The 26,193-nt window shown below is 40.3% G+C and overlaps 1 protein-coding gene across 1 annotated transcript in view; it reads left to right on the top strand.

The window, feature by feature from the left end:
* Positions 1-4,280: 4,280 nt before the first annotated feature.
* Positions 4,281-26,193, top strand: part of PIK3CG (phosphatidylinositol-4,5-bisphosphate 3-kinase catalytic subunit gamma) — a gene marked incomplete at its 3' end in the record, with an annotated part of 28,654 nt that continues 6,741 nt past the window's right edge. The window contains exons 1-9 of the mRNA XM_084230362.1: positions 4,281-6,281; positions 9,481-9,546; positions 9,655-9,880; positions 11,277-11,380; positions 14,992-15,138; positions 17,426-17,516; positions 18,314-18,444; positions 19,407-19,518; positions 20,695-20,852. Coding sequence (XP_084086488.1) covers positions 4,287-6,281; positions 9,481-9,546; positions 9,655-9,880; positions 11,277-11,380; positions 14,992-15,138; positions 17,426-17,516; positions 18,314-18,444; positions 19,407-19,518; positions 20,695-20,852 — 3,030 coding nt within the window. The 5' untranslated portion in view covers positions 4,281-4,286. The remainder of the gene's footprint in view (positions 6,282-9,480; positions 9,547-9,654; positions 9,881-11,276; positions 11,381-14,991; positions 15,139-17,425; positions 17,517-18,313; positions 18,445-19,406; positions 19,519-20,694; positions 20,853-26,193) is intronic.

The following is a 26,193-nucleotide window of genomic DNA, read 5'->3' on the forward strand; positions in this document are numbered from 1 at the left end:
CCCAAACAAGAAATCCAGTTTTGAGAAAGCCACTGGGGTCCAAAAGGAGTATTCTCATGTGGGAATATACATTGGGGATCTGATAAGCTGCTGCCATATACTTGGGAGACAACCTTTGAATTAAATGGTTTGCTTGCTGATGTCAGCTACTATAATATTATTTGTTGAAAGTAAGACTCAAGGTTATGTGAAAGGAGATAGAGCAAAGGATCATTTATCTTGATGTCATTATAATTCAGAGGAACTCTTAATTATCTATCTATCTATCTATCTATCTATCTATCTATCTATCTATCATCTATCTATCTCCTGGGGTTCAGCTGGAGTCCATGAGAGTCCAGCTTAGAACTTTGGTATAGGAACCCCTGGGATGGAGAAAAGAGGGTTCTCGCTCAGGATCAGAGTGTATTTGGGGTTTTGGAAGGCATTAAGGTCACCTGGAGGATACAGAGCTGCTCTGAAAATTATTTCAGATGACTTTGCTATGGATTCTCTACACCCATGGGAATCTGGCATTCTCTCCCAATGGTGCTATCTGCCTGATGGTGAGACAGTGCTCAGCTCTGGTGTTTTCCCATGATACTGAGACAGGAAGGGTCCTAGGACAAGGACAGGCCATGACTCAAGGTCAAAAATATTGCTGTTCCCAAAGGTTGGTAAACAAGAGGTTAAAAATGTGACAATTCTAGGCCCAGGCACCTGCTGCCATAAATTTCCTTGGCCCACTGTTTCATTTTTACCATTTCTGAGCCATCTTGCCACAGCTTAGTAAGTAAGCTTATTAACATGGGGAAAAAAGGAATCACAAACCTTGACAACAGACTGGTTCACACTGGAGGTGCAGGCACACAGCCTCCATGTGGTACTCACCTTGGAGATGGTCTCAAGCCCTCCATTACCACTGAGCTGCAGCTGATTAGTATCCACAAGAAGCAACAATAAATGGATGTTAGCCAAGACCACTGTCCTTGCCTTCTCAGCCAATAAAGTCTAATTCCTCTGTTCTCAGACCCCAGCCCTGAGGCCTATCTAGACCCCTAGTCCCAGCACCTCAGGGAGTCTTATGCACAGGAAGGTTTCCCAGATCTTTCCTTGCTTTTTTGCTAATCAATAGACACTGACTCCTTGCCTGCCTTCACCAATATCTGTGGAGTCCTCTTTTTTAGTCTGACCAGAGGGTCTCAAGAGCCCTTTCCCCAGCTTGGGAAAAGGACCCCTTGGTCCATACCTCTGATTCCCAGCAGTGGGGCAATGCATAGTAGCTGATCCTCTCCAGCGAATCCTCCTGAGTTGTTGGATGGTGGAGTAGGACTGAGTGGCCCCTGGATCCTCTCCCTCGACCAGTGACAATACCAAGAAAGTCCGTGTATTTTGTCTGCAGCCAGCCATTGCTCAGTCTCCACCCCCAACCTACACACACACACATACACAGGGTAGTAGTTTCTGTTCGAGCTGGGAACAGATACCCTGAATGCTCTGAGGCCAAAAAAAAAGAAAAAAAAGAAAAAGAAAAAGAGAGAGAGAGAGAGAGAGAGAGAGCGAGCAAGCTGTGTTTTACCAAGTTAAGGAAGTGAGCTCCTAGAAGTGAGCTCTGCCTTTGAAAATGTTCAACTTGATAACTCAGTTTTCTAGCTCACTAAGCTTCTCTTTCCCCACCCCTCAGTTATATTGTACGAACAAGCATTTGCTGATGTTTGAATTCCCACCAAGGGAAATTAGTTGAACGGAGTTTGAACGATTAATGGGTTTAATTTGGCTCCAACAAATCTTTCTAATCTAGTCTATTTCCCTAATTTGTGGTTGCTAAGTCTTCTACTTAGAACTAGTTAGAAATATACTGCATGTGGCTGTTTCATTAATGTGTTTGTTTGTTTGTATCTAAGTAATTTTAGTTCATTTCAGTCTCACAGTTATTAAAAAAAATAGTACAAAGAGTAAAGAAATACACATCTATGGTAAACATTGCTGACTCTCATACTTAGCCCTCTGTGCTATAACAGGAAATGCATTTCTGACACTTTTTAAATGAGCAATCACACATATAATCAACTTGGTTAAAACTTCCTTCCTGGTAACTGCAACACTTCCTTTGCATCTGGATGTGAAGGGAGACCCAGAAAAGCGGAAGAGTTTAGCAGCGTACGGGGTAGATTTGAATTTGTTTTGTTTTCAAAAATTAAACAAATGATCCTTCAGCATCATCGCCTCCGCTGTTTTATCAGGTATTGCTTCCTTCTATTTTTTGCCCTTTGTTGGGTCTGACTAGGAATAGTGACACTTCCTTCTCCGCTAGAATACTTTTTTTCTGGACCTGTTGATGGTTCTTGCGATGATCCTACCATTGACTGTTTCTGTTTCGGGTTCATCCTAGATGTGTGCAGCAATAGCTTTGCAGGTGCATCAGTCCTTTTTTGTTTTTATTTGGGAGGAAAGGGTCGGCACAGGAGCCTGTGCAGCTGGGCTTCATGTTCTTACAAGTGCATGCCTAGTGTTTATTGTACTTAACAGAGTTTCTAACGTCCTCCCGTAAAAGGAGAAAGCTTCATAGCCTCAACCATGAAGGAGAGCAGTGAGTATTTAATCAAACCCATTTTCTTCTATGTCTTCTGTCTTGTAAGAGTGTTTGGTATCACTGAGGCAGAGGCTACTGCGGTGTATCTGTCTGGTGCCTAATTTTACTTCAAGTTAGTGTCAATCTTATTATATCTTATAGTTTTCTTTTTTTGTTCTATCATGTAGGAAAAGGACAAATCATGAATGCTTTAAGTCTCAAAGAGACAGTTTTTTGGAACAGTTGATTCATGTGTATACTAAGTATAATTCTGTAATATTTTAAGAAAAAGTATATTGACTTTTTAAGTAAGTTTTAGTGAAAATTTGAATGTAAGTTTGGATCTAGTGAAACATCCTTATCTTTTAATCAGACACTTCTTTTTTTGGTATATATATCAAATGCTTCACTATTTCTTAAGGAAATAAGTAGTTGTGAGTTTTACTAACATTAGTTATTTAAGAAAGTAAATGATATTTTCTGAAACATTACTTTTTGTTTCAACAGTTGAGTCTTTAAAATATATGGTATAATGTACTGATAATTAATATTAAAATGAAAATACCTTATTCATATTTCAATTTCAATATTTTTTAGTATTTCAATGATTATCTGAAGAGTTTCTTACTGCTATATCCACATCTTTCCTTGCTTTATGCAGGGAAAGTATTTCTTAAATATTTATGATGAGCAGACAAGTCGATAGTAGCAAATTTGTGGCTTTTTACTACAGAGATGAAAATATTAGAGCAAAAAAAAAGTTAAATAATCAATTGATGTCCAAACAGCAGGTCACTGGAGTCCAGATCCTGCCTTCCATCCCATGGCTTTTCCAATATCTAAAGTGGAAACTGGGATAAACTGATACAGTTCAAATCACCTGAGTATTCATATCAGGAGAATAAAGCCTGTGTGACTACCCTACAGTATTGCCCTCATAGAGCAATAAAGTCAGAATTTCATGATTGAAAAATGTAAATATCTGCAAATGTTCTTCATTACAACATCACCAATTCTAATACTTCTGTGTTTTCTGAATGAAATGACTGCCTTTACTAACTGGAAGGGGAAAAAATGGAAAGAAAGACAGGAAGTTGACTAAGGAGTAGATCCTGGGTCAAAACAGCTTGAAAATAGAGAACATGAAGTTGGGTTGGGTAAGGTATCTGGGTTCTAAGGAGAAATGTGAGGCTGAACAAAGAGGAAATAAGCCAAAGGCCTGTTTTCTAAGTGGAGTGTTTCAGTATCTCATATTGCAGCACCTGCTGACTAGGACTTGATCCTTTGGCTGAATTATTATCCTCACATGTGTTTCAGTGTGCTCAGGAACAATGACCACGTTGAACCACTATAATATGGAATATATCAGACAATGTGCTGTACCTAACTGAATGCTTTAGGTATCTTTTTTTTTTAAATTCAAATATACAAAAGCAGAATGGTTCATAAACCCCCATAAGCCACATTCTGAACAAGTCTATTGCCTTACTTACTGCTCCCCTGCCCCCATCTGACAGATGGGGCACAGGTCCAGAGATTACTGAATTAGCCCCCAGTCCCCCAGACACTCAGTGGTGCTCAGGATTAGAGGCCACGTCTCCAAAGTCCTTGGCTCCTTGTGCACACACCAATCTTCTACACCTCCTTCTCTCTCTGCCATCTCCCAGGAGATGAAGAGAGAGTACCTTTCCTGTGAAAAAGTGCTGTGTTTCTCTGCTCCCAGGTCGCACGGGGCATGGAGCTGGAGAACTATGAGCAGCCCGTGGTCCTAAGGGAGGACAACGGCCGCCGCCGCCGGAGGATGAAGCCTCGCAGCATCGCAGCCGGCCTGTCCTCCATGGAGCTCATCCCCATAGAGTTCGTGCTGCCCACCAGCCAGCGCAACAGCAAGAACCCTGAAACAGCCCTGCTGCACGTGGCCGGCCACGGCAATGTAGAGCAGATGAAGGCCCAGATATGGCTACGCGCGCTGGAGACCAGCGTGGCGGCTGACTTTTATCACCGGCTGGGCCCGGACCACTTCCTCCTGCTTTACCAGAAGAAAGGGCAGTGGTACGAGATCTACGACAAGTACCAGGTGGTGCAGACGCTGGACTGCCTGCGTTACTGGAATGTCCTGCACAGGAGCCCCGGCCAGATCCATGTAAAGCGGCGGCAGCCGCCCTCCGAGGACACGCTGGCCTTCCAGCGGCAGCTCACCGCTTTGATTGGCTATGACGTCACCGACATCAGCAACGTGCATGACGATGAGCTGGAGTTCACGCGCCGCCGCCTAGTCACCCCGCGCATGGCCGAAGTGGCCGGCCGCGACCCCAAGCTCTACGCCATGCACCCCTGGGTCACGTCCAAGCCCCTCCCGGAGTACCTGTCCAAGAAGATTACCAACAACTGCATCTTCATCGTCATTCACCGCGGCACCACCAGCCAGACTATCAAGGTCTCGGCCGATGACACTCCGGGCACCATCCTGCAGAGCTTCTTTACCAAGATGGCCAAGAAGAAGTCTCTGATGAATATTCCAGAAAGTCAAAATGAACAGGATTTTGTGCTGCGTGTCTGTGGCCGGGATGAGTACCTGGTGGGTGAAACTCCCATTAAAAACTTCCAGTGGGTGAGGCAGTGTCTCAAGAATGGGGAAGAGATTCACCTGGTGCTTGATGCGCCACCGGACCCCGTCCTGGACGAGGTGAGGAGCGAAGAGTGGCCACTGGTGGATGACTGCACGGGAGTCACCGGCTACCATGAGCAGCTGACCATCCACGGGAAGGACCATGACAGCGTATTCACTGTGTCCCTGTGGGACTGTGACCGGAAGTTCAGGGTCAAGATCAGAGGCATTGATATCCCTGTCCTGCCCCGGAACACTGATCTCACAGTTTTTGTGGAGGCAAACATCCAGCATGGGCAGCAGGTCCTTTGCCAGAGGAGAACCAGCCCCAAGCCCTTCACAGACGAGGTGCTTTGGAATGTGTGGCTTGAGTTCAGTATTAAGATCAAGGATTTGCCCAAAGGGGCTCTACTGAACCTCCAAATCTACTGCGGCAAAGCTCCAGCACTGTCTGGCAAGGCCTCTGCAGAGGCTCCCAATTCTGAGTCCAAAGGCAAAGCTCAGCTTCTGTATTACGTGAACCTCCTGCTGATAGACCATCGGTTCCTCCTGCGCCACGGGGAATATGTGCTCCACATGTGGCAGATATCAGGGAAAGGAGAGGATCAAGGGAGCTTCAATGCTGACAAACTCACATCTGCAACCAACCCAGACAAGGAGAATTCAATGTCCATCTCCATTCTTCTGGACAATTACTGTCACCCAATAGCTTTGCCTAAGCATCGGCCCACCCCCGACCCCGAAGGAGACCGGGTACGAGCAGAAATGCCCAATCAGCTTCGGAAGCAACTGGAAGCCATCATAGCCACTGATCCACTTAATCCTCTCACAGCCGAGGACAAAGAATTGCTCTGGCATTTCAGATATGAAAGTCTTAAGCATCCGAAAGCATACCCTAAGCTATTTAGCTCAGTGAAATGGGGACAACAAGAAATTGTGGCCAAAACCTACCAATTGTTAGCCAGGAGGGAGGTCTGGGATCAAAGTGCTTTGGATGTTGGGTTAACAATGCAACTCCTGGACTGCAACTTTTCGGATGAAAATGTAAGAGCCATTGCAGTTCAGAAACTGGAAAACTTGGAGGATGATGATGTCCTGCATTACCTGCTACAGTTGGTCCAGGTAGGGGATGCCTGTGTTGTTAACGGAGCACTCGCCCAAGAAACTGATTTGCATGTGTACAGGCACCCCTTTCAGTTGTCATCAATTGTCCTTTGTCCAGAATGTCATGGCCAGTCAAAGTAGATTTGATGACATCACCTCATAAAGTAGCAAACTCTCTTTGAGAGTTGCTAACAAATGTTTTGAAGACATTAGTATTTGGGTTTTTAGGAGGCTTGACTCTTTGGGAGTACTTTGTCCTCATTTATTATATTCATGATAGATTTAACTTATTGTGCCATGGCTCCAAGGGGTTTACATGCTTTTCATGGGTTATTTAACTCCCCCAATAATTACAGTGTTTGAACTTAACATTTACATTTTATATGCAAGGAAACTGAGGCATGGATAGGCGATGTAATGTGCTCAAGGTTACAGGCTTTTAAAGCAGCAAACCAGAATTCAAAACCAGTAGGTCTGACTCCAGGCTCTGCTCTTTTCACTGCCTACCTGTTCCCTCTCCAATATTCTGTGTGTTCTAGAGATAAAATTCTTACTCTCTGATCATATTAGTCACAGTTCATGGAATGATATCTCATCAGGATGGGACCTTGAAAGCCTCTCTCTTTAAACAAGCCTGGCAGTACTGTGCTTTCACTCCTGTTCTCGTGCCTTCCCAAGTCCAGAGAGGATAAGTGATTTGCCTCATGCTTAGGCAGAAAGTTAGAGAAAGGAGGAACTGTTCCCATCTTCACTGAAGCCATTCTCAAATTATATTGTGCTGTTTGAAAAGGAAAAGGAAGTACAGGAATTGGAATAGAAATGCTATTTTAGAACACAGACGTGTTCATTCATTAATTCAACACCATGTACTATGTGCCCCCACCAGTCTGGAAGCTAGATGTAGAGCAGTGGTCAAGCCAGTCTCAGCGCACCTGTGGCCTGTGGTGCTATGGAGAAGACTGATATTACATGAGTACACATACACACAGATATTAATAAACTGTGACAAATGCTTTGGGGGAAGACTACAGAGTGTTATGACAAAGTAGTCAGGAGTCCTGAGGACACTTAATTTAGATTGAGGAAGCCAGGGGCAGTTCTGTCTAGGTGCTATTTGACCTGTGTTGGATACTGCATTGTCTAATCATTATCTATATTAATAGAAAGTCCCTGGAGTTTTCTGATGAGCATTTTGGATATTCTCAACTTTAACTCTGAATCTTCAGCTTCCCATTAGGCAGATACTTAAAAAAAATCTCATTTAGCCTCTGTCTTCAACTGTCAAATATATTCAGTATTTTTCTCTACCTACAAGTTTAGATACTGGCGTAACACTAACAAAACTTTAAGGATAATGAAAGTATCTTCAGTTTTCTAGCTTTCCATAACAAAAAGAACATAAAACAAATGTGCAACAGAACCCCTCCCAAAGCTACCATGGATTAGGTTTCATTATCATATTGACAAGTAAACTTTGCCAAATTGGAAATAGTGTTCTTGGAAATGTTTTAAATGAGTGGTCAGTAAGTAACATACATTGAATCTGTGGTCATAAATTTGAAAAAGTAGTCATTTGTAAAACCATATAAGATGTTTTCAATTAAGGTCAAATGACTCGTTCCTGATTAAAATGGTCTCATAGCTGAGCTCTGCAGTGTTTACAGAAGTGAAACATGAAGAAGGTCAACAAGACTCACGTTTGGGTTAGAAACTTAAAACATGTCTAAAGTCAGTACTGCTGACTAAATTAACCACATTCTCAGAATTAAGACCTTAACTGCAGTTACAATGGCAACGATTTGACCACAGCCATTAAAAGCATTTTTAAAAACCTTGGAGATAATTGAAAATATTATCAAGTCAGTATTGATCACTTCCAAGCTGGAAAATCAGGGTAAGAATTGAAAAATAAAGCAGTGTCTTAAACATAAAATAGAATGGAAATTTCTCCTATTCCTTGGGAAAAAGAGGATAGGCTATTTCTATGTATAAAGGAAACACTATGCGATACTTAATTTTAAGCCTCTCCTTTATACTGACATCTATTTTAAGCTTCTCTTTACATGACATCTACACTACACCCTTATGCCAATATATATGCCTCATTAATAATCTAAACAACATTTTGTTAGTCTTGCTGCTTTTAAAATTATGAACTAGTGCAGGCTTACAAAAGAGTTGAGAAAAATGATAGATCAAATATCCACGCATTCACCAAGATTGAATTGTGTTTTGTTTCTTTTTTTGTTTTTTGCATAGAAGAACTGGAGTGTAGACCAGAAGTGTTGGGGGGAGAGGGGGTTGAGAGGATTTACCAGAGACAGAGTGAGGAGCAGAACAGGCAGATCAACTGAAATACACTGCTAAGGAGAGTAGTGGGTGAGACAGGAGAGGTCTGCTGTGCCATGTGGGTCAGCTCCTTGGCTGGGGATGGAACTCAGGCCATAGCAGTGATAGCTCTGAGACTTAACCCCTAGGCCACCAGGGAGGCCCTAATTGTATTCTGTTTTATTGGTTCTTTTTCTAAAGTCATAGAGCTGTCACCTAAGTCAGTATCTCTATCTTAACCAAGTAATATGAAAACTAAACACTATTAAACCCAAGGAAGCATAGAAAATAGAGATTTTCAGACAAAAAACTCTGTACACCTCAGCATGGCAGTGGATAGTGATCACTCTGTGTGGGTGATGTAGGCATGCTGTTTACTTGCAGTGTGAACCTATGGGATAGCTCAGTGACTTGCTAGTGAGATGCTGAACACACATCTGGAGCAGAAGGGAAGCCACAAAATTTTGAGAATCTTCATATCTAACAAGTATTTTTCTCCTTACATATGCTCTGTTTCCAGTGTCTCTTTTTTGTTGTTGTCCAACAACCTCTCACCTTCCACTATAAGAGATGTGTTACAGCCATCTCCATCTCTCCCTTCCATCTCCCCAACTAATCAAGTAAGTCCTCAGTGGGAGCAAAAGCTCTGAAGTGATCAAAAGCACATGACTCAGCAGGAGTTCTGATTCCTAATCCCAGTCCTTAAGCCAGCGGTTCACTCTGGCCCAAAGTGTCCTCGAAAAGAAAGGAGTGAACTGAAGTGACTGGTAAGATTCTCATCCCCCTTTCCACATGGGCCCAACACGGAAGAGCACTTTTCCTCCATTTCCTTTTCCCTGTTAAACAACACAGAATGCAGTCCCACAAATGCCATGTATTCTTTCTTTAGGCTGTGAAATTTGAGCCATACCACGACAGCGCTCTTGCCAGATTTCTCCTGAAACGCGGTTTAAGAGTAAGTACTTCCATTTTGATAATAGTGTGACAAGTAAAAAGCTAGAAGTGACTGATAGGTTGAAAGCATTAGTCATAATCATGTCAACTGTCCTTTTCCCACCCTCAGAACAAAAGAATTGGTCACTTCTTGTTTTGGTTCTTGAGAAGTGAGATAGCCCAATCCAGGCACTATCAGCAGAGGTTTGCCGTGATCCTGGAAGCCTATCTGAGGGGCTGCGGCATGGCCATGCTGCATGACTTCACCCAACAAGTCAAAGTCATCGAGATGTTGCAGAAGGTCACCATTGATATTAAATCCCTCTCTGCAGAGAAGTATGACGTCAGTTCCCAAGGTATAGAGGATACATTTCTTGGTTCTCTTTGCAAATGCCTTCTCCAAATGTCATCATTCCTGTGATTCTTCTTCCTTCTGGAAGGCAAATTACACCTTTCTAAAGGCAGCCAAGAACACATTTTTTTAGTCTTTTGTCTGCATGGAATAAGCAAATCTAAGGTCTTCCCTTAACAAGTTTTTTTTTTTTTAAATCAGTATATTGATATGTTCTTAGCAATGAATTTATGATAATTGATATTAAGCTTTCTGAAAATTTTAGAACACATTATACAGATATAAGATGTATTGTTTAAGACCAATTGCATGCAGAGATTTATTATTTCCAGATCTTTTTTCTCCCTGTCTTTCAAGTAGGTATTTAATTTTCAAATTTTCAGTCTTTTAAAGTAATGAATTATTGAGAAGCTATTTTAAAATTTTTGCATAGATATACATATATATCTCAGTGATATATATACACACATATGTATACACATATGTGTATTTCTCTGAAATTTCAAATATCATCTTCTTATTTCTGTCCTTAGAAACCCTCTCCATGTTCTAGGACAATCATTCTTTCTTTGTTTTCCCATAGGTTTTGGTTGATCCTACATTAAATTGTAGTCATTACCACACATTTTCCGATCTGGTAAACCGTATGAATCATGAAGCTAAGGGTAGCTCCTACTCATTTTTATATACCAAGACCAAGCACGGTAGTTTATAATGGACACCTACTACCATAGTCAGTATTTTAAATTTCTGAATATTTTTAATTTTAATTTTTTCCTTTGACTCTTCTAATACAGCAATAAATGGTTTCTTCTAAAAATAATAATGATAATAACTTTACTCAATTTTATTTTTATTCTAAGAAACATTTGTACTAGCCTCCAGTTTGTTATTCAGAGAATAATTTTTAATTTATGTATTTTGCTTTTTGAATTTTAAGGCTGTCATATCATCTCCACAAAATCTAACTTCTGCTTTTGAAAAGAATTTACAGAACTCTGAGTGCTATTTAATGTGGCCTTCAAATATCTGTTCCCCAAATCAGAAAGCAGTTTAAAGTTTCACACGTTGGAAAGAAAACTAAAGTATTGGTTCCTTAGCATTACACTCAAAACACCTTTCTCTACCTAATTGCCTTGTTACCCCAAATATATTCATTTACTTCTACCCCTGATGTCGTGTATCTACATGATTACATTGCTTACAGTAAGCCTGACTTTTCTTGCCACCTGCAAAGGTTATTCTTCAACAGCAGAAACCTGTCCCCTTTTCTCTTGTTCCATATCAGATCAAATATATAGAATATTGTGAGTAGACATGGTCTCAAGAAATGTTGTTGATAATATTGTTGCTTAAATTTCTTGAAGTCTCCTAAGTCTTGTGTGCTTTGACAATTACAGTTATTTCACAACTTAAACAAAAGCTTGAAAACCTGCAGACTTTGAATCTCCCAAAAAGTTTTAGAGTTCCGTACGATCCTGGACTGAAAGCCGGAGCCCTAGTGGTAGGTATCTCCTCTCTGTCATGAAAATGTCCATGCGTGGTTATCGGGCCTCGTAAGTAAAGATTAACAATTAAACAGAGACAGGGAAGCTGGGAAGTCCCTGAATGGGCTTCTATCAACCGTTCTCTAACCACCAGTTACTAAATGTCTAATACTGGGAAATGTCCACCCATTTTGTTTTAAATCTGCTTTCTTGAAGAATGATCTACATACAATAAGATTTGTTCATTTAAGTTCAGTGAGTTTTTACAGATATATATAATCATATAATCATGACAATCAAGTTAGAAAACATTTCCACAGAAATGTTATAGCAAAAGGTATTTTATGTCTCTCTGTAGTTAATCCTTTCCTCCCTCCATCCCTCATCACAGACAACAGATCTCCTTTATATCATGTAATTTTGCCTTTTCTAGAATTTCATGAAGTGGAATATATAGTATGTAGTGGACTTTTTAACTTATCATATTGCTTTTAGAATCCATCCAAGTTGCTGTGTGCATCAGTAGTCTGTTCATATTCATGACTGAATACTATTCCCTTAAGTAGACATACCACAATTTGATGAAGTCCAATTTATCACTTATTCTTTTATGATTCAAGCATTTTGTGTCATATCTAAGAAATGTTTGCTGAACCCATTGATTCTCTGAACATAACCAATGGTGGCACTCCCCTACTCCAAGGGACATTTGGTAATATCTGGAGACATTTTAATTGTTAAAATGGTTAAAATGGTTCCTTAGCGTTACACTCAAAACATGAGAGGTCTGCTGTGCCATGTGGAAATCTCCCTGGCCAGCTGCAAATCAAACCCGCGCTGCAGAGGCTGCAGACAGCTTCATAGCGCTGCGTTCAACCTGCTGCGCTACCAGGGAGGCCCCCCCAAAATTTCTTTTACAATTTTTTGTCAGCTGGGAAGATGCTGCTGGCATCTAGTGGGTGGAGGCCAGGAATGCTATAAATATCCTACAATGCACAGGATACCCCCCTAGACAAAAAGGTATCTAAGTCCCAAATGTCAACAATGTCAAAGTTGAGAAATACTGCCTAATTCAAAGTGACAAATATTTTGAATTTGTTTATAGTGGGAAATAAAGATCAGGTTTATTATTTTTTTCCTATATCTCCAAATTGTCTAGCACTACTTGTTGAAAAGACTATCCTTTTCCTATGAAATACCTTGGCACTTTTGCCAAATATCAATTGACCCCACATGTGTGGGTCTGTATTTAGATTCTCTGTTCCACTCTATTGATCTAAATATATATCCTTACATCAGTACCACACATCACACATTTAATTATGTTCAGCTAATAAACTACTTGATGTATATGTAAGATTCTTGCAACAAACAGTACACTTCCATTAACCTCCTCCCATCCTTGTCAACCTGTTAACTTCTACATATATTATAAACCCAATACATTTTTCTATCTTTGCTTTAAACAGTTAAAAATAAATCTAATAAATTTAATAGATTAAACATTCTTTCATATTCACTGATACATTTATCTTTTGGGGGGTATTTTTCACTGCTTTCTATAAGTCTGTGTTTCCTTCTGGCATCATTTTACTTCAGCTTTTAAAGATGTTGGTTTTTTTTAGTACAAGTCTTCTGGCTAATTTTTTCAGGTTTTGTTTGAAAAGCTCTATTCCACCTACATTTTTTAAGCTATTTACCATAAATATAGATTTTTAGGTTGACGTTTTTCCTTTCAGCAGCATTTTCTTCTGGCTTGCATATTTTTATTCAGAATATCTATGATTCCTGTACATAGTGTCTTTTCCCCCCAAACTTCTTTTTTTTTTAAAGATTTATTTTTTATTTATACAATAGCTGGGGTACAGGCCAGAGGTGCAGGAGGGTGAGAGGATTCACCAGAGACAGAGTGGGGAACAAAACAGGCAGACAGACCGAAAGCACTGCTGTGCCATGTGGAAATCTCCCTGGCCAGCTGCAAATCAAACCCGCGCTGCAGAGGCTGCAGACAGCTTCATAGCACTGCGTTCAACCTGCTGCGCTACCGGGGAGGCCCCCCCAAAATTTCTTTTACAATTTTTTGTCACCTATTTTAAGTAATTTATGATTCTCTTTATGTTTAATCACTAAGATGTATTGAGTTTCTTGGATTTTTTAGATTTAGAGTTTTTATCAAATTTGGAAAGTTTTCAGTCAATATATTTATAGAGCATAAGTGACTTCTATTAGTTTCAGGTGTATGACATAATGATTTGATAGTGGTATATAGTGCAAAATGATTGCCACATTAAGTCTAGCAAACATCCATCACCATAGAAAGTTAGTTTTTTTCTTGTAAAGAGAATTTGCAAGATGTATTCCCTTAGCAATTTTCAGATATGCAATACAATATTATTAACTACAGTCACCATGCTGTACATTATATTCCCATGATGTATTTACAATGAGAAGTTTGTACCTCTTGATCCCCTTCACCCATTTTGCCCACGCCTTTCCACCCTCCCCTCTGGCAACCACCAATCTGTTCTCTGTATCTATGAGTTTTGTTTTGTTTACTCATGTTTGTTTAGATTCTACATACAAAAATAGAAAACACTTGACCAATTTGCATGTCACCCTAGCACAGGGGCCATGCCAGTCTTTCTGTATCATTCCAGTTTTGTTATATGTGCTGCCAATATTTTTACCCACTCCTCTGTCCTCTCCTTCTGGAATTTCAACTTTATGTATCTTAAACCTCTAGACCCTGGGCTTTGTCTGGACATCCTCTTTCTGGGCTGTAGCCTAGAAGCAACCCCCAGACAGTAAACTGAGACAATTAGAGGGCTCCCCTCATTTGTTTCCCTTCTCTGAGGGCCACAGCCCTACACTACCTATCGTCCTCTTTCCAAAAGTTGCTTCGTGTATTATGCCCAGTTTCTAGTCATTTATGGGAGGATGCCAATTCCTAGAGCAGTTAGGTCTTGTGGATAAAAGGAGAAGTTCCTCCCTTGCATGTTTAATTTTATATACAGTTAGCTGTAAATTGGTCCTATGGCAAAAGCACATGCTATCTACTTCCTTTCATTTAGATATTGGTAGGAATGATATATTTATATAGTTTCAAATTGTGTTTGTTTTTCTCCATTTTAAACCATACCACATTTTTGATGTATGGTAAATTCACTTTTGGCTAGATGTCCCAAGTTGTGTGTTTTTTTTAATTTTGAAGTGATTGGCTACTAAACCACACCTTGAATTTATCTAGATGATAGGGAAATTTCTGGAAGGGGGGGGCATTGCATCTGAGGAGTAAGTCTCCATTTAATGCTCTTAAATTCCATCTTATCAGATTTCACCTATTGGATATGATTCTGCAGTAATAGCTTTTAGACACTGTGATAGCTGTAGAACTCCTTATTCAAGTTAAATTTCAGGGGAGGCCAAACATATAAGCAGATAACAGTGAAGTTCTATTTAAGGGGACACTGGAGTAGCAGAGTCCTATGATATATTTTTACCTCGATCATTGAAGGTCATTTTCCAATGAGGACGTTGTCCTTGTTGTCTATAGTGATACTTGGCAAGAGAATTTGTGTCTTCCCAATGTGTGTGCATGTGTGTAAGACATGTGACTATTTTCTTACAGATTGAAAAATGTAAAGTAATGGCCTCCAAGAAAAAGCCCCTGTGGCTTGAATTTAAATGTGCTGACCCTACAGCTCTATCTAATGAAACAATTGGAATCATCTTTAAACATGGGGACGATCTGCGCCAAGACATGCTTATTTTACAGGTATGCTACTGTAAAAATTTTTTCAATTAACTAAAAAAGAATTCTTTATCACAATGAAAACTACTTTCTACTGAGTTGATCTCCATTCTCCTCTTTTTCAAGATAAACAATGATCAAGAATTATATAACAGAGTTTTGACTGGGAGGGTATGGCAATGGATCATAACATCACAATCTAGTGAGCACTGCAGGTCTGTCATTCCCAAGAAGATGCATATCCAACATTCCCAATATTTAGTTCCATCACCTAACCCCTTTTTTTTTATACATTCCTTTATTCCTGGTATAGTAACAAGACATAGACATATTACATAGAATATAGGTATATTTACCCCCAAGCAGCATCTACTCTGCTCACACTCATAGACGTATGAATTCATAGGACATAAAATGTGTGTATTAGATACATCATCTTTGATACACATGCACTAACTCAAGAGTGAATGATGTGTAAGGAGAAAGAAGATGAAGACATAGGTTACTGGATAAACATTAGCTTCACAGGGCCTCCCCTGGTGGTGCAGAGGTTAAGCGCTGGGCTGCAAAGCTGCCCGCAGCCTCTGCAGTGCCAGTGTGATCCCCAGCCTCCAGTGAGGGTCCCACATGGTGCACAGACCTCTCCTGCTGCGCCCGCTGCTCCCCTCAGCAGTGTATTTCGTCAGTCTGCCCGTTCTGTTCCCCGCTCTGGCTCTGGTGAATTCTCTCACCCTCCCACGCTTCTGACTGTACTCAATGCTTGTATAAATAAATAAATAAATCTTTAAAAAAAAGAAATTAAAAAAAATAAAATAAAATAAACATTAGCTTCACAAATGTATAAAGTAATATTCTTCATATCCTAGTTGTTCAACATTGTAGAGATGACTTAATTTCTAACATTTAATATTTATTTCAAATAGGCAAACCACATTGGTTTAAATGTAACCTATTTAGAGTTGGTCTGTTTTCAATTCTCTCCATCTCTGTTTTTACTTATTTCTAATATGGAAACAATAATACTCTTGCTTTGCTTTCTTTTCAAGAATGGCATGTGTATTGTCCTGGAAGATTTGTTTTTAAGTAAAAGAAAAAAAAAATCCCTCAAACCTTTTGAAAAATTATTAAATTTTGAATAAACCTATAGAATCCTTTGAATTCTTTGAAAATGGGCACTTCAAAAACACAAAGCATCACTGTGTTGTTCCTCTCATTTTTTTTAAATAATAAATTTTATTTTTATATTCCCCCATACAATTGCAAACGCCCCATTCTGACCCCAATCCTTCCCCTCCCGCCCCCCACCCCTCAAAAACTGTCTCTGTTTCATAGTTTTCTGTTGATTTTGATTTTCACTTTCTTATATTCATTTTCCTGGTCCCTTATTTAAGTTCTCTAGATTCCTGCTATGAGTGAGACCATCCGGTATTTTTCTTTTTCTTTTTGGCTTATTTCGCTGAGCATGATCCCTTCCAGCGCCATCCATGTTGCTGCAAATTGCATGTGTTTATCTTTTTTGAATGCTGAGTAATATTCCATGGTATATATGTACCACATCTTCTTGATCCAGTCATCTATTTTTGGGCATTTGGGTTGTTTCCAAAGCTTAGCTATTGTAAACAGTGCTGCTATAAACATAGGGGTGCAGGTGCTCTTTGGAATTGATGTTTCTGTGTCCTTTGGGTAAATACCTAGGAGTGGAATTGCTGGATCATATGGATGTTCCTCTCATTTTGAAGGAAAGTTTGCTTTTGCCCTTTGTGTGCTTTGTTTTGTTGTTGAGGCTTATAGCTTGATAGGCAGACAGGTTATTTAAGCTCTCTCTGCCTTAGTTTCTTTACCTGCAGAATGGAGTAATAGTCATCCACACTAAGTGTTAATGAGACCGATTGACATAACTCAGCACTCAGGAGATGTTCCTGTTATCATCATCATGATTTTTGCCTTGGTTGTCACCTAAGAGTGTCTTGTCGATAAAAATGAGTAAAATGTTAGTGTAGAACTTTTTAATTGTGGTGAAACATACATAACCAGAGTGGAACATTTGAATAGATGCCACATGTCTGAAACCTATCCCCAAAGGAATCCACTTATCCCTTTCATTCTTATCTCAGGGACCACAATTAGCAGGCTCTCAAAGAAGGGAAGCAGTAGAGAGTACCAAGTTGATAAATAAAATTACAGTTATCACTTACATAGTTTGTGTTTACATGTGTATTTTGTGTTACCACCTCAGATTATTTTTTAGGAAGAAGAAAAATATATTAAATAAATAAATATTATAATGGAAACATTTCTGTTTGATGCCCAGATTCTACGAATCATGGAGTCCATTTGGGAGACGGAATCTTTGGATCTGTGTCTCCTGCCATATGGTTGCATTTCAACTGGTGACAAAATAGGTAGGTAGTTACGTCAGGAAAGGAATAAAGGACTTGGCTCATTATAAGGATCATAATTCCTTCAGTGTGGCATTTACTAACTCAAAAATTACAATCATATTCTATAAAGAAAGGAAGAAAATGTCCAAGGCTGAATTTGTGACTCTCAAATTAATATAGCTACATTGAAAATACAAGAATGCATGATTCAAATCCTTGTGACTATACATGGAAATGATTTTAGTAAGAACTTATTCCCTCCTCTTTACTTTTCCACCTCTAAACTTGACCTCGTTTCATTGCATACTCAACTTCTCTCTCACAAATAACTTAAAAATAGACAGAAAGATCTGTCAGTTATTTTAATACCCTAGAGTCCCTATTACCAAGGCTGTTACTCTACTCTTAGGTGCTTTTATAGACACTTAACATTAATTTTAGTTTAGATCAAACATTTTTATTCAAGTTTCCGATTTGAAAAACATACAACTATTTCCATGTGACCCTGGAATCTGAGAGAGGAAAAGGTATGCAGTTTGCCAAGTGAGGAAGGATATGCTCAGCACATAAAGGCTCTTATTTATTGCCTTTTGAAACCAACCCTTTCCTCTTTTCATTCAGGGATATTGAAAGCATGTCCCACAAACTTCCATATCCTCCTCTTTCTCTTCCTTCTAAGTAAACCAACAGCATGAACCTGGAAAAATAGCCATGTGACTGAACTAGCCCTCTGTCCTCTACTCAGCAAAAACAAAGCCATTTCTCAGGGCCAGACGCTAAGCTCCAGATTACATCAAACTCTGTGCCTCCTTTTGTAGGAATGATCGAAATCGTGAAAGATGCCACAACAATCGCCAAAATTCAGCAAAGCACAGTGGGCAACACAGGTGCATTTAAAGATGAAGTCCTGAATCACTGGCTCAGAGAAAAATGTCCTATTGAAGAGAAGGTAAGCTCCTACTTAACACCCCCACTCCTCACCGCCCCCACCCCCATTCTGAAGGCTCCTGCAAGTGGTCAGTGATACAGCAACAGTGGATTCATGTCTGCAAAGGTTCTCCCAACATTGTGCCTCCTAACTTCCTGGGGAAGCCCTTTCCTATGAGGCGCAGGGGTTTTAAGTGCTTTGCTAGGGTGACACAGTATATCTGTGCAAAATGGCCCTCAGTTCAGAACGCCACGGGCATTAGCTTCTCCTTTGATTATCAGGCATGCTTTGCATAAAATTTGGTTCTGGAAAATAATAATTTGTTAGCCCTTTTCATGACTATATTTGTTGTTCAGCAGAAAAACCACCTACCCTGTAAAGGAATTTATGATCTACCACTGCACTCTAATCTAAATGGTAAATTATGGATGCTGAAAATGTCATTCCACCATTCCCCTGAAGTACATATGCTGAATCCTTCACAAGCTGTGTGGCTAGGATGTTTGGATTCTGCTGCACAGGATTAGACTTCTCATTTGCATAGTTAGCAGCCTTTTGGGGAGGAAATATAATTAGTAGCATTTATTAGTCTGTTATACATGTGGCTATGTGAACCCATGCATACTTTAAGTGGTCACAAGCAAAACATATGTTCACCAACGAAGGAGAAATTATTATGGGTTCCATATAGTTGTTGGCAAGTGATGCATGAAGAGGAAACGAACCCTTTGATTAAATTATTGTTGTTCTTTGACAGTTGGCATCCTTCTCTTGCTCTTGTGATTCACTGAGTCTTCACCTGAAATACCAGCAGAGCAATGAGAAACTCAGCACTGACCATAATGTTAATGAAATCAGGCACTGCTCACAGGCATTCTGAAAATGGTTCTCTGAATGGTGTCTTTTTGTAAACACTTTGTAATAGATTCATGCTGCTCTTTGTAGTTAGAACACAACTAATATTCAGATGCATTTTTAATTAGTTTCAGGCAGCAGTGGAGAGATTTGTTTATTCCTGTGCTGGTTACTGTGTGGCAACCTTTGTTCTCGGAATAGGTGACAGGCACAATGACAATATTATGATCACAGAGACAGGTGAGTTTATTGTAATTTTTTTTGATTGTGGTAAAATATATCTAATGTAAAATTAGATAACCAGTTTTAAGTGTACAGTTTAGTGACTTTCAGCACATTCACTTTGTTGTACCACTGTCATCTGTTCACCTTCAGAACATTGACATTTTCCCCAACGGGAACTCTGTGCCCATGGGATGGGCACCAGCTCCTCATTCCCTCTCTCCCCCGGCACGGAGTGATTGTTAAAAGGAGCTAAAGCCCAAAGCACATATCTAGACATTATTACTGTGTAAAGACAGAGATGCTGTGGTCACCACGGGCAAGACCTATGACTGAGCAAGAGAGGATACAGGACATGCTAGAATGTAGCTGGAAAGCTAGCAGAGCACCATGTCCCAGAAGCCCCTGAAGGCAGGCGTGACCAGCAGGGCCACACGTTACGGAGAAACATGAAAAAGAATCCCCAGGGGCCTTCAGTCTGAAACTGGGCCTTCTTGCCCACCTCATTGGTCACTGGCGTCTCTGGAAGCAGTCATTATTGGCTGCTGACCATGATATTTTTCTCTAAGAAAATGGAGCCCCTTTAATTGTGGAGTCTGGAAGAAGCACCAGGTTGGGGCAAATCACTTACTCTTTCTAACAAGTAAGACAAAATGAATTCATAGACCATAAACATGATAAAGGACTATACACTCAAGAAGGGATGCTGGTAATGAAGGTGATGATGACGACAGTGGTAGAAACTGACCTAAAGGAGACTCAAATGAGGTATTTCTGTCATGCTATTCAAAATTCAAAGGTGAGTGCCCCTCCCCCAAGCAGTGAAACAGTGTATCTGGATGACATAAAGAGCATAAGAGAGTCCTTGTGACATAGTAGCCAGAGAGTTTTGATTTATATTTTCTAGGAATAATTCTGAGACAAGAATATCTTAATGGTGTATTTGACTGTCATTTAAAGAAACCCGGGAGGGTATCAAAAGTACACTCAGTTCAAAGAGAACTTTGTGGCTACTACTGCACACACCTGCTAAGACAAAAATATCACAAGCTGATAAAACAGAGTAAAAATAGCCCTGTTGCCCAAGATAGCTCATTTTCAGGCAACTTAAAAACACTTCAAGAAATAAACAAGTCAGCACCGTTACAAGCGCTTATGTTGGTGTAACGATGTCACACATTTTCTTCTCTTAAGGAAACCTATTTCATATTGACTTTGGGCACATTCTTGGGAATTACAAAAGTTTCCTGGGCATTAATAAAGAGAGAGTGCCATTTGTGCTGACCCCAGACTTCCTGTTTGTGATGGGAACTTCTGGAAAGAAGACAAGTCTCCACTTCCAGAAATTTCAGGTAAGTGGCTTCCCTCTTGATCGCCCACTGCCCACAGCAACCAGGTGGTGCCTGCAGTGCCCTCACTTGTCTTCCACCTGAGGCTCCTCTTGCCCCCTCCTGTCCCCTTCTGGCATGGTCATTCCTACCTCCTCTCCATCTCCTCCATTCCCTCCCCCAGTGCAGACCCTTGTCAGTAGTCCAGCCATGTCAAACCAATCAGTCAATAAGGGATTCCATGAGCAGCAGGCGCCGGCTACTGGAGAGGGCTTTGAGGAAGAGGCGCAGCCAGCAGGCGTAGCCTTTGAATATTTACCTATTCAAGACATTACCTAGAAGATCCTGTTTTTACAAATATTTTTCAGGGTTCTCAGTTGTGAGCTTCTCTTAATTTCTGCCACAGGTGTATATTTATCAAATTACTCACCCAAGAAATTCTTGTCACACCACTGAATACAAGTCTCATTTGTAAAGGACAGTCCTTTCTCTCACCTGAAATCTTAATCAACTTGGCAACAGGTTTTACCAAGAGCTCTGGCTTGCCCCACTAACAGGCTTCCTCCTGCAAACAAGCTCCTGTGTGGCCTACCCATCTCTCTGGGAGTGTTTGCATTCACTTTCTTCTTCATTCCTTCCTGATCTATATCTGCTTTGATATCAAATATTTCAAATCTCTGAGTAAACTTTTCACACTTGCAAATTTAATCACTGTAAAAGAACAAAATTCATATAAACTGTCATTACTACTGTAATCTATTTTATAGCCGTGCAAACACAAAAAAGAACAGTAGAGGTAAAGAGTGATGACTCCAAGTGTGCATTTGCCTTAGGTTCCTGTTAAAGAGCACCCCCCTCACACACACCCCCACTCCATCCAGAGCCTCACCTGGTTTGATTTACTGCCAACATTTCAACAAGTCTCCTGAGTCCCTTCTTGAGTCCCAAGTTACCCTGGGGAGATGACACGGGCCTTGAAATTGAGTGGAACTGGAAATGGGGTGTATTGTTTTGAAACCTGCCTGTTCTTGTTTGTTCTCCTAGCTGCGTTTTAATTTGGTGGTTTCAGGACTCACCCTCCCATGGTCCAAGGAGAACTGTCAGAGAAACTGAGATCTGTGTAGCCAGATGGCCTTAGGGCTTTTAGTGTGTGTTTTTCTGTGTAAATTCAACTGGGTTTCATACTATTTCCAGGGATCTGACACATTTCAGCCCTGTTTTTCTTCAAAGTTACAAATCACATAGTGTGACAACTCACTGAAAGAGAAAAATGATTCAAAAAATTGGAACAGTCACTTCTCCTCTCTTGAAGGTGGGGCTCCTCTGCTTAGCTTCAAACACACTGCATCATACCACAACTTAAGGAACCAGACAGATACAAGGAAGATGACCAGAGGGACAAGCGCTCCTTGCATCTGTATCTGTGCTGTTTTCCTTTCTGCTGGGGATTTTCCGCGGAATGACTGCCCATCTGTCCTGTTGCTGACAGCAAGCATTCTCATAAGCCCCCATAGTACCCATGCCACCCCATAAATCCCAGAAGCACTTCTTCCTTAACCTTCTCTGTTGTTGTTGTAAAGTTTCAAAACATTCTTTAATGAAAAGATTTTGGTTGTGGGGAGGCCAACGAGAGGAAAGGATGCCTCCCCCCGCAGAGGGCTTCCTCCCAAAGCAACAAAATCTTTGCAGTGAATCTTTGCCCTGTCTATCTTCCATGTCTGGAGCACTTTCCTATCTTCTGTGACCAAAGCTTGTTAAACCATTAAAACCTCTTTCACTATAATGACATCTGGCAATGTGCACCACTGAACACAAAACTGCATGCTGTTGCTTGTGTATTTCCAAGTACTGGCGCTGTCTGGATGCCTGTGAATACATGCACTCTTGAGCTTTAAACACGATTACCGTGTGGCTCTGTGATGAAGGATGGGCTCTGGAGCGGTCAAACTTGAATTTGACCCAGGCCTTACTGCTTAATAGCTGTATGTGTGACTCAAATGATGTATCTTTTCAGAACACTACTTTCCACATCTTAAAGTGGAAATATTAAGACCTACCACATGCAGGGTTTTTTTTTTTAGGAGTTTTTTAGATGAAATATGTAGAATGCTAACACCAGTGTGCTTGACTACCCCAGAAACACAATAAACCCTTGTGACTTTGTTATACACATCACAGTGGGTCTTCAAACGTTGGAAACTTTTAACTTGAGAAACCCTTTTGAAATGAGATCTCAGACAGAAGTGCACCATGTAAAACACAAAAAAGTCATGCCCTGGTTAAAGAATGAAGGGGGTCCAAATTGTACCTGCCCTACCTCCCTATCTGCTGCCTTTCTGCTCCCCATCTCCTCACTTTCCCCACCCTCCTCTCTCAAAGCAGGGAAAATGATGAACAGGACAGTGTTAGATTATACATCCATTTCTAAGTTTCTAGCTTGACAAAATGAGCAGAAGGTTTTTGTCATTTGACTCAAACCTTCCAACAATTTTTGTTTTCACCTATTGCTAAGCTGTCCAGAAAGATGATCTGTTTCTTAGTTTCATGGTTCCCTTTTTGAGATGAAATCCCTCAGGATCAGGGAGCGTGTCTCCAAACTCTAAATAGTATCTCAGGATCTTCGGTAATAAAGCTGCCATTTTTAGGTAAGCTGGGAAATGCTGTATATATTTACATTTAGAATGAAAGGCACTCTCATTGCCAGTGAATCACTAATTTTGAATTGATAAGGTTAATTAATGCACAAGGCATATTTGAATAACCTGTTAGGAAAGGTGGAGAAATGTTGATCCACTTTTTGTAAAGGGGGAGGTGAGCCTTCTCCACAAAGACCTACACAGATAACCTATTTCTTGACCAGAGGTTGGGAAGAAGCAAACAGAAAGAAGGCACTTCTTTATCCCAACTCTCTCTGCTTTCCATGAAGAAGTTTACCCTAGCACCATAGTCATAAATGATTTCTGGAACAGAGGAGTGTTCAGGAGTGAGCTGTAATTACAGAGCTACACAAAACCAATAGCCACTGTTTGAACCCAAGAATATTCGTGGCACCTTTGGAGCAAAGTACTGAACAGATACTTTTCAGTAATGACGATTTTTTTGGGGAAGAAAAATAGCCATTTATTAGAAATCAATTTTTTTTCTGTTTCTGAGGGTCTTGGATTTTTTTATTTTATATATGATGATTTTGATAAGTAAATTCTCCTTAGAAAAATCTCTTCCTATTGAATAGATTAAAAAAAAAAAGAAAGCAATGTTTTACCCTCTGGTAATTTACTTCAGAACCAGTTTGTTTCAACTTTTACTGTACAGTTACAGAACATATGTTACACACAAATATATCGATGTAATTGGCAAATGAAATTTGACTTCCCATTTATTTTTATGTAAGAACATTTTCCCCTAATTTTCAAAGCAGTAAATACTCTTCTAGAAAAACGAAAACCAGCAAAGTATTAAAAATAAGAGGATACTAAAAAAAAAACACCTTCTAAAAACAATGCTGTCGACATTTTTGTGTTCTTCCTTCTATTAAATATTTGATTGTTAGAAATTTGTAAATCAGAATTTTGTTAAAAACTGATTTAAGACACATGTATGAAGTTATTCTTTTATTTAAAATGATTCAGTAGCTTCTCATCTAAATATCCAAACATAGCCTGCAAAGACCTGGGGGGGGCACTCCTTCCAACCTTCCCCCACATTTTCTCACTCAGGGCATAGCCTCCTTTCTCCACATTTCCACCCTTCCCGCTGCTTCACTGCTCTGACCTTCACCACCCTTTAGGCCTCAGCTTAAGTGTCGTACCTCAGAGCAGACTTCTAAATTAGGTGCCTTGTGTTAGTCTTTTCCTCAGCCCCCTACATGTCTCCCTCATGCATCTACTGCAGCGTGTAATAAGCTGCACTAGTGTGTTGTTTTCTCTCCTGTCCACACTACACAGCAGAGCTCATCTGACCTGAGCCCCTGCCAGGGGGCCTGAGACCTGTAAATGACCAATGGGCATCACTGGAGGGACAGTCCCCCGCATCAGGTACACGTAGGAAGTGACTAGATGACCCCTCCAGCCTCTCCCTCCCCCATAACACATTGCACTTCTGTGAGTTTATGAAACAGTAACTCAGGCACAGACAAACTGTCATCACATGGACGTGAATAAACTTTCAAGATGCAGGTTAAACATCTGTACATCAGTAGAGGAAGTAACCTAATTATGGACACTATTGTTTTATTAAATAATGAAAATCTGCAGGTGTTCTGTGGTACTTATTCACATTTTTGTGACATTTTGTTACTTATAAACACTGCATATTTTCTTTTCCAATCAGAGCAGTAATGCATGCCCTGAGAATAGAACGTGCAGTGTGTGCCCGTGGTATGCCCTAGTGCAGGACAGGCATCCCGGAGTGTGAATGGCCTGGCCTCATGCAGACAAGCCTTTTGAAGATGTTCTTTCCACACAGTAGGCACAGAGCAAATGTTCATGAGACAAAGCTGAGGAAATCAGGGAAGCCAAATAACATCTTCCCAAACAAATCACGCGAAGCAGGCAGTTTGATGAGTATACTGAAAAGACACTTGCCCCTAGATGTCACTCTTAAGAAGCATTTCATAAGAGAGATGTCTGGAGCCCATTTGCTGTGTTAGTTTCATCTAAAATGTCAGTTTTTTCAGGCCCTGCCCACTTTCTACTATCGGCAGCCTTTTTGTGGGTCCCACAAACCCTTCAACTTACAGGCTCAGCTCTGTGCCCAGATAGAGTCCTGACTCAGATTTTTAAGAAATTTCTTTCACCAAAAGTCTATCTCTGCTGTTGTCTAACTCTCATCTTGGAGATGAGTTATTTTAATTCTTTAGTCTCAGTTCCTTCCCCAGGGCTCTGCTTGTTGCCCTTCCTCTAGGATGGCAGAAGACGTAGATAAACAACTGCATAAATACAAAGGACTTTTCAACAGAAGTTTGCAGAGGGAGCAGAAGGAAGGGTTTTTTTTGTTAATTTTTTGTTTTCAGAAACTTACCGGCTATATTCAATTCTGCTTTGCCAAACAGATGCAGGGAAGGTAAGGGACATCCAGGCCAAAAAAAAAAAACAAAAAAAAAAACATAAACAAGGGCATGAGACTAGTATTTCATATCACTAATCACAAATTACTATAACAAAGGTCACTTATAGGTCAAATGGAGATAACAAGTTGATTGGTCGAATTGCCCATAATATACTGATAAAGGATTTTCTCTTAGTATTTGCACCCTGACCCACTCAGGCTCAGTTTCCCCCATTTGGGTCTGGAGACTCACAGTACTTTACTCTCTTCCTGCTAGCATTAGAAGATGCTCTCAGAGACGGGTCCAGAATCAGTCACT

This window comes from Talpa europaea (genome assembly GCF_964194135.1).
Source record: "Talpa europaea genome assembly, chromosome: 3".
Taxonomy (NCBI): Eukaryota; Metazoa; Chordata; class Mammalia; order Eulipotyphla; family Talpidae; genus Talpa; species Talpa europaea.